Source organism: Etheostoma spectabile, chromosome 13, assembly GCF_008692095.1.
Source record: "Etheostoma spectabile isolate EspeVRDwgs_2016 chromosome 13, UIUC_Espe_1.0, whole genome shotgun sequence".
NCBI classification, from domain to species: domain Eukaryota; kingdom Metazoa; phylum Chordata; class Actinopteri; order Perciformes; family Percidae; genus Etheostoma; species Etheostoma spectabile.
In genome coordinates, this window is record NC_045745.1 from 19135935 (window position 1) to 19145380 (window position 9446).

The window sequence follows — 9446 nt, forward strand, 5'->3', positions numbered from 1 at the left end:
TAACTGCATCAAAGTGTCTTAAAAGTGGAGAAGAAGCTCAATCTGGCCCCGTCTGTCTATCCCAAGCTCTATGATATGACAGAAACTATCACAACCTAGACAGAAAAGCCCACTGCGTTGTGTCTTTATCACCATACGTACGTCATAGAAAAAAAACCCATGCGCATCATCAAAACAAAGTGCTCCCCAGTACCCTGCCAGTGCTTTTCTGCCAGAAAAAAACGGACACACGCCCTGAAACGGCTATGAAACTGTGCCATTAGTGGTTGCTACTAGCAACAGAATGTTCAACTGAAATCTATTGCTGTTGGCAGAACAAAATGTAAGAAATAGTAAAATGAAATAGAAGTGGATAACTGATGCATATTTACGTGTAGTGTACGTGTTTTACAGTTTTTCTACACTTTGTTCTGTGGCTGGCTTTGATGTTTATGAAAGAGAGCAGGTGGAGTGTGGCAGAGAGTGGAGAAATTAACAACAGGCACGTTTCACTCACAAGGTGCTGAGAGGAATTGTCAATGGAGAAGGAGAAGGAGAAAGGGGGGGGGGGCAAAAAATAAAAAGAAAGCAGAGAAGCAAGAGTGAGAAGGATGGTGTAGCAAGAGATACAGTTTTGTGTAGCTCGGTGGACACATAGCATGACATCACTCACGCTGAGGCCACCCAGGTTGGTGAAAAATGCTTGATAGAAAACGGGCACTGCAATGAAATCACATCTGAAAAGTTTGATGCTATTAGTATTGTGTTGTTATACTGTGTTGTATATGTTGTCAGGGCAACCTCATTTGCTAATATAACTATATAAAGTGGCTTATTTTGATAATGAAAGCGATATTTTAACCAAATCTATACATAACTAGTCCTACTACTAAGTTATAAATAATAATAATGTTTAATACTTAAAGGTTTTGGTGTTATCACTTTAACATTGCACCTGTGCTTTAGAAAATGCAAAATTATGACTCCCTTCTCCTTAAGATTTTTTCCTGCAACAAAACAATAATTTACAATGAATTATTAACAAGTATGACACAGTAATACCCTAAAATGTCTGCAGAGCTTTTCCTGGGTTGTTGGGTCACTGCTAGTATCTCACAGATGACTTTGCCAGGTGCAGACATTTCTGACTTTCAGAACTGTGGATGCACACAGCAGCTTCAAAGAGTAGGCTGTACTCTGCTTCTCAAACAAACGCCATGCTGTCTGAAACCTGAAGGCATTTTCATTTGCTCGAGAGTGGGTAACCACACCAAAAGTGTGTGTGAAATAATGTTTTATTTTAATGTGTTATAAGTGTCACAGCCTAAGACTACTATTGTGGTGTGAAATGTGACAGTGTACAATGTATTGGAGAACAACTGGAAGTAAGAAAGTAAAGTATTTATTTACTTTACTGGACACTGGCACAGTAAAAGGTTTGGAGTGTGGTTTCAGTTTGGTCATACTTTAGTTATTTTGACGCTACGGAGCCGCTGCGACTGTGTTTTACTGAGTCGAGAGAGAGAGAGAGAGAGAGAGAGAGAGAGAGAGAGAGAGAGAGAGAGAGAGAGAGAGAGAGAGAGCTTCTGGCAGAACATGCAGGAGCTCCTTGGTCTGTGTTTCATTTTGTCAACTGGCAAGCCGCAGCAGATCTTTCCAAATGCACACACACTCTGCATGGTGTGGTATTTACATGAACATTGTCAATTACACTCTGTTTTCTCTGTCTACACTCACTGTCCTTTCCCTGACTCCTATCTGTCTTTCCATGAGACTCTTGATCTATGCTCTCTCTTCTTACCATCTTTTCTTTGCAGCCTTGTCTTCATTTTAAGTTCTATCAGTAGTTTACAAGACTTCTCTGCAATACACATTGGCTTGTGTATGTTTTGCATAGTTTCTGTCCTTTCTCTGGAAAAGTGGGAGATCCCTGCTGGGGCTGTCCACGTCATATGGCTAAGGAACAATAAGCCAAAGGGTGAATAAAGATGATCATGATTAAAAAAAGTTATTGTAACACAGCATACCTGTTGTTTCTCAATATATGCAATTTCTAAGAAAGTTATATGAAGTGTCTCTTTCACTCCTATACTGTATATGTGGCTGACCTCGGCCAGTCTGGCAACAGGGAACAGTGATGTGGAGGTGAGTTTAAATGGACGGGAAGCCAAACTTGCTGTGAGTGTCTGTCTCCTAGGAGCTCTTAGGGCCTCATGTATTATTTGAAAGGTATCCATCTGTCCAAGGCTTTTCATCGCCTCACTTGGCTAATATAGGTGAAGTTTAATGGAACTTATTGCCCTTCTCAGCACATGCACAGACACAAAAAACCTCCATTGAAATGTAGGAGCAGTCAACTTTCATCCCACACATTACTAACACCCCTGTGGATCCACTTAGAGTATCTGCCTGTCTGCATATAGCCTCTTTCCACTCACTCTCACTTTCAGTAACAGTATAATAAAAAAAGTCCAATCAGGTCAAGAGAGTGGTACTCTTTTCCATGGGTGTATTACATGTTTTAAGAAATGTTTGTTTAGTTTTGTTAGTTTATAGTAGTGTGGGCAGTGTCCCTTAATTAACTGTACAGTAAAAGGAGCAGCTTTAGGCGCTACGGCTAATTTTCAGCTGTAGTCCCCTACCAACTGACAATAGGCATCCTAAAATACAATGGTTAACATATTCAAATGAGTTACATTACATTTATAATGACAGCAGGCCTAAGCAAAAAGGATTAAAACATACAAAGAAGTGGCACACAAACATGCAAGTACAGACGATGGCAAAGACATTAAAGCAGTCCACAGTAAAGGAGACAAGAGAAAGGAGAAAAGTCTCAGAGGCCACATTGAAAGCACATACAAGACATAATACGGAGGCAGGCAGCAGAGATGGAGCACCACTAACAATGACTGTGTCACATCAAACACACATCACATCTGACAGATTAATGTGTATGCAGTATTAGTTGTTGGACAGACATGTTTTAAGGTGTGTAAAGGTGAAATATTTATATCTTTGATAGTAGTGGGCAATGACTTTGAGTTTTGTATTGCCACAACAGAAAATGCAAATTGGCAAAATGTGCTTTTCCTGAATGGAATTAGAAGGTCACCTCATGCAGTGCTTCTGGTGAGCTGACTGCTGTTGTTACATTGGGGTATGAAAGAATACAAAGCCTCATATGAAATATGGCTTTTACTAATAATGCATGCTGTCTCTATCACTGGCAAAATAATCATCAGTAAACCTTTTTTTTCTCTTCTCTTCATTCTCTCAGGTCTGTCAACAGCCAAGAGGAAATTTGCTGACTCTCTCAACGAGTTTAAATTCCAGTGTATTGGAGACGCAGAGACAGATGATGAGATATGCATAGGTGAGCTTGCTGTTATGAAATCCAATACTTAGAGCATTAATCTGAGCCTGTCAGTGGCAAAACGAGAACTTTTCTGAAGGTAAATACAAGCTGCACAATTATTGCCCTATTACCTTACACTGTAGCTTGTTTCGCCACTTCCGACTGCAGCAATCTTGCTTAATACCGGACCAATGTAAAAGATTGTTGTTCCCTTCAGTCACTTAGACACAAAAACATACGTCCAGGTTGAAAAAAACAGTAGTTTAAGCCTTTAAGCCTTTAAAATATTGCTCTTGTCTGATTAACTACTCCCCATTCACCAACCAGTGTTATAAACTTCATGCTGACCCATACATACATGAGCATATTAGGTAAAATTGTTGTAATAGTGGTCTATCTATTGTACATGAGCATAAGATTGAACCCATCCAGGCCTTGCATTGCTCTTTCGGTCACTGTCCAAGCAGCCTGCTGTGAAACACGCAGCAGTCAACACACCCTATTATGCTGCCTGCCTCTGCCTGTGCAGTCTGCAGCTTCTCACTGGCCTGACCCACCCACTACTGTTGTTTAACTAACCCGAGCTATCTTTCCTGAACAGCTTGTGTTCAACTGGGTTTCACCACAGCACTGTTGTTCATAGGAGTCATACTCATGTCAAAACTCGTTTCATCTCTCTGATACAAATTTCACTCCCAATTGATCTAGACTTGGATAAATTAAAAAAAAAGGTTCCCTTAAACATTAATGGAAACATAGCAAATAGTTAATAGTTTTACTGGGTCTGTATTTCATTGTTCTCTCAGTATCACATGGGATTTATAAAGAATGTGTGATTGAGCCTACTGAAAGGTTTGACTGCATTTTATGATCTTTATTTGAGGATGGCACTGTTTTTCAGTGCATTCCTTGCATATTTCGGAAGTTCTGCTCCCTTTTAGTTGGATCAAACATCCAAGAAACAAATCCTGTAACTTGAAGTCTGATGTTGAAAAGCAGAGTAACTGACTGTAAGTGAGTGTTTGTGATGGTTGGAATACACTTGGGCTTCATTGTCTACGTGTATGCATGTGTTATTTTAACATGCCAGTGCACATGCTGCACTTGCTCAGTATGTACGCGACACGTGGAAGGTGTGCTGCTTTGGATTCTCGGCATGTGGCTGTTGCCACGGCCAGGAGACAAATGTTCTTTCAAAAGAAGTTGGAGGCAGTAAAAAAAAACAAAAAAAACCCAGCAGGTTTGTTCCCCCCTACCCGTCTGTTGCTAACAATGATGATGCAGTGTCTAGTGACGATTCTTTCCAACCAACCAGTATTCTGCCGGTTTTCATGTCACCTTTTGGTATCGCCTCAGCTCACTTGGAACCTCGAGTGAGGTGGCACTAAAAAAAGTACCTGTTAGCAGATACCAGAGACTTTTTCCGTAATGGAAAACAGAAAAAGGTGAATAGAGTCGAGGCAAGTCAAGGAGTTACCATGCAGTAAAAAACAAAAAAACAAAAACAAAACGGCATAAGTGTGTGCATATGAAGTGTTTGATAGGGACGGCGGCACTTGAAGTGGAAACTCAAAACCCAAAACAATGTAGCCAGTCCTCCCTTGCCAGCGAGTGGGGCAACAAGCACTGAGCTGTACTCACTGTGAAAGCACCATAGAAACAAACAATCTCCATTGCGGTTTCATTTTCAGTTAATTACTCTGCATGAATTTAGAAACATTTTTAAGAGGTCCAAGAGCAGAATCAAAGCTTTATCCTCACCACCTCTTGCCAACTCTCTTCAAACACTCTCCCACTTTCTGTTTGCCTGTACTTGTGTGTCACTCATGAACACTTTTAGAATTACCAACTTTCTTCCCCTCCATCTCTCTTTCCAATATTCTTTTTTCTGTTATATCTCTCTCTCTCTGCCTACCAACGTGTTTGTCATTAGCCAAGTCGCTACAGGAGTTTGCAGCGGTCCTACAGAACCTTGAGGATGAGAGGACACGTATGGTGAGTACCTAACTCTTTGTATGGAATTTTATGGGTGGTTGATGAGGGGGTGAGGAGGGGGTGTTTTGCAGATAAAGCTTGTCTTTATTCAGCAAATATTTTGATGGTAATAGGAGTCACCCCTCCAAGACAATTAGTTTAATTGACTCGAAGGGCAGATTTTTTTAGAATGTAGTAAACTATCATATTTTTTCATTCCTTTGTCATTGCTAAAAAAATGATTTCATCTCTGACATCATATAATATGTCTATAATGCTTTCTATTTACCATTTCATAGGGGATAATTTAACAGAAAATTATGCAAATCCATTGTAATCTAAGAGATACAATAGTGTGTGTGTGTGTGTGTGTGTGTGTGTGCGTGCGTGCCCCCCCAGATTGAGAATGCCAGTGATGTGCTGATTATGCCTCTGGAGCGGTTCAGGAAAGAACAGATCAGTGCAGCCAAGGTAAGGACGCAATAGTGCACAGCACCAGGACTGGTTCCAGAAATGGCTTTTGTCTACACATGCACTATGCATCATTATTGATAAGCTGTCAGTGAAACCTAAATCATTAAATCCATAAAATCCTTTAGTGCTTTTACAGCTCTTAGAGGGACACCATCTCTCTGTCAGTTGTTGACTATGTACAGCAACACATTGACTTGCACCGAATATGAATATAAGAAAGTGCTTTTAAGAGACTTGTAATAAAAAGCTCTAGTAGAAATACATATACATAATATTTACTACATGTGTCAGGTCCTTCCTCTCCCATGATTATCCATTAATCAAGGGCTGAACCATCGCACTGACCTGGATGGGAGAGTTAAAGGATTACATAATCCTGCCATAAATCATTAGGGGGTCTCATAGGCCAGCAGGGCTCCCTCATGGCATGGCTGGTGTTGTATTAGTTTCAGTGTGTATGAATGTTTTTGCACCTAGACTGAATGTACAGGAGGGTATGGAAACATTGAACATAAAAAGTAACCTAGTAGGTAAACAGGAGGATGTTAACTCAAGATTTACTGTATAAATATTATGTTCATAAACCTTTTAACAATAAATTCTACAACCTTCTGAAATTAAGCACCATAATGTACATTTTTGGCTAATCCCTTCCCCAATGTTTTAAATATGCCATGTTTCAATGTTCAAATCTCCTGACAGCAGGTCACGGTGCACTTATCCTGTGCAGTCATTAGCCATAGGACCTACATGAATAGCCACGGGGTTTCCCCCGATACATGCAGTATTTAACATGTTATCAGTGTATACTTTGCTAATCCATCCCCTTACTGTATAGCAGGTCATTGTTTGATTGTACATGGTGGCCGAATTAAGAAGTGATAATCCGTGCGGTGAGGTCATCATGAGCGATGTACTAATCCCAGTTTAGCCCTAAAAGACCTGACAGCATCTTCGCCTGCCACAGTTTGACCTTGTCCTGAAGCTCCAGAGCTGTCACAAGAGAAGTTTTAGGAGAATCACAGCGAATGGATAAAGAACAGTAGAGACTTGTTTAAAATAGTTTATTTTAAAAAACAAAACAAAAAAAACTCAGGTCCAGGTCCTAACCTTATTCATTGTAGAATTCACACAAATCAAATTCTGGCAGAAACGCTATGCACAAATCAAATCAGTCTTCAACACTCACTGCAACAGAAATACTGATGCACAACACTGCTTTTAAGACTGACATGAGGCTGGCGTTATAAAGGATATAGTTGATAATGTGAGGCCCATGTTTGTGTAAGAACAAATACAGCAGTCCTGCAGCAACAATAGACACTTTTTTTTCTAAATAAATGCATTGAGCATAAAGATCTACTGCTGTAATGCATTTTGGAGAGGTGTTAGTTAAGTGTCATGAATTAGGTCAGATCGTGAAGAATTTCCGAAATAAACACTCACACTCTGTATGTGAGCAAAATTAGCAGACGCTGCTTCTGTTAAGGATACATTTTGAAATACAGTAGAGTATATTTATTGTACTGTGTGGGAACTTTAGTTCTGTGGTAAACAAAAAATGTACCAATAAAGTGATTGTTCACAAAAATATGTGCCATGTGCTGTATGCGGAAACAGGCAGCAAGTGATGATGTAATGGTGGCCTGTTTCAGTAGAATTTCCTAGTGGAGTGTGGAGTAAAACTTGAGTCAATCTGGTGGTAGGGTATGTTCCTGTATCAAAATGTTTATTTTGTTTACTCTTCTGATAAAAGAAAACCATCCATCAGCATTCATACTGGGAGGAGGTTGCCGCCTGCTGGCTGAATATGGAAGTAAATTAAATTAAACCAATTTAAAGCCTCTTATCTTTGTTACCAAAAGATTGGGTTAAAAGTAAACTGTAATTGTTAGAAAACATGACATTTATGGGCGCCCAGATAGGTCAGTTGGTAGAACAGGCACCCACAGGTTCACTCCTCAATGCAGCGGGCTCGGATTCGACTCCAACCTGTGGCCCTTTGCTGTATGTCATCCCCCCCCCCCTCGTCCCGCCTTTCATGTCTTCAGCTGTCCTGTAATATAAACGCTTAAAAATGCCCAAAAAATAATCTTAAAAAAAAAATGACATTCATACCGGCTGTGTAATTTGTGTTTTTCCCTCACACCTTACTTTCACAAAGGAAGTCATACAATCAGACGTGCTTAAGTTGGTATTTTTAGTCCGAATGATGTCATGAAACCCATAAGGAGGGTCAAACAGGAGAGAACTGCAGCAACATTCTTTGTAGACATGATTTCCACAGTGAATATGAAAAACTAAAAGAGGCAGACTTAAAACAGAGACCTTGTTGTTTAGAGAACGTTCAACATCTCTGATGCGTTCTGCAGCTGCGGTCGGTTTCTCCTCTGGCCCTGAGGACTCTTCTTGTTGTTGAAACTTGCTTGGCAATGGCTGGACTGCGACAGGGGTTGACATCACAGCATTATTGACATTGATCATGGCATTATTTTGTTGTTTTCACTGATCTGGGAGTTTTATTTCTTTGGCAAACATTTTTCCAAGAGACGTTGGAATAAACTAATTCCGCAAACACGAATAACCATAGAAGACTGGCCAGTCCAGCAAATTGCATGCACAACAGGTGAAGATAATTCATCACCTTAATGCAAAAAAAATCCTGTAACCCCCCAAATACTATAAAACAGGGCTGCTTAATGATTTACAACATTACCCTCGACAGACATTCTTGACTTGTGTCATCTTCGTATGCACTATATCGTCATATTCCTCAACTTTCCAGCATCAGTAAAATTAAGATGAAACAAAATTATAATTGGTAAACAGAAGTTTGACACCCTAGTTTCCAGTGTGCATGCTTCTAGCTTTTTTGGTTCTTGCAAAACAAATAATGGGATGGATTATTTTGGGAATAAACCAGCTTTATTGTTTTTCATTTTTAGTTTTGGCCTATGCACCGATTTACTGAATAAAGTGTAAACGTAGAATGTCGGTTAAAACGTCAATTTTCCACCTTTTTACGGCTTGATTTGTTCAATTTACAGCAATGTTAACAAAAGCATTAGGTTCAAAAATATACTAGTAGTGACATGGGATTATAATTAATGCATTATTTTCATTTATTTAATGTTGCAGCTTGTAAATGTAGAGATCATTTAAATGTATTTATATATATTTTATATATTCCTTTACATACTGTTGGGTAGCATTTTTGATAAAACAATATCATAATTTATTAATTGGTTACATTTTGTATTGTTAATTTAAATCTTAAAAGTAACTAGTAACTCAGATAATTGTAATGGAGTAAAATGTACAATAATTGCTTCTGGGATGTAGTGGAGTAGAAGTATGAAGTAGCAGAAAATAGAATAGAAGTATAGCACAAGTACCTACAATGTTTGGTTGTTTAGTTAAGTACAGTACTTGGGTAAATGTACTTAAAGACTTTTGCACCACATTTAAAAAGCTGGAACCAGTGAATGTTTGGCAATATTACTTGATAAATAATTGAAATTCTTAAGTGATTAATGAAATAAGTTTGTTTTTTTATCCGTTAACTAAAAAGTGGTTTATGAGTGTTTTTTTTAATGTAATGATAGAAGTACCAAATCTTTTAGTATTCCCCATGTTTTTGACCTTGTATCTGATGTGCCTG

General features: G+C 39.0%; 1 protein-coding gene across 1 annotated transcript in view; it reads left to right on the top strand.

The window, feature by feature from the left end:
- Window positions 1-9446, top strand: part of LOC116700285 (rho GTPase-activating protein 26) — an 84392-nt gene that overhangs the window by 34864 nt on the left and 40082 nt on the right. Inside the window, 3 exon segments of the mRNA XM_032533337.1 lie at window positions 3260-3355; window positions 5271-5332; window positions 5711-5782. Of these exon segments, the coding sequence (XP_032389228.1) occupies window positions 3260-3355; window positions 5271-5332; window positions 5711-5782 (230 nt within the window).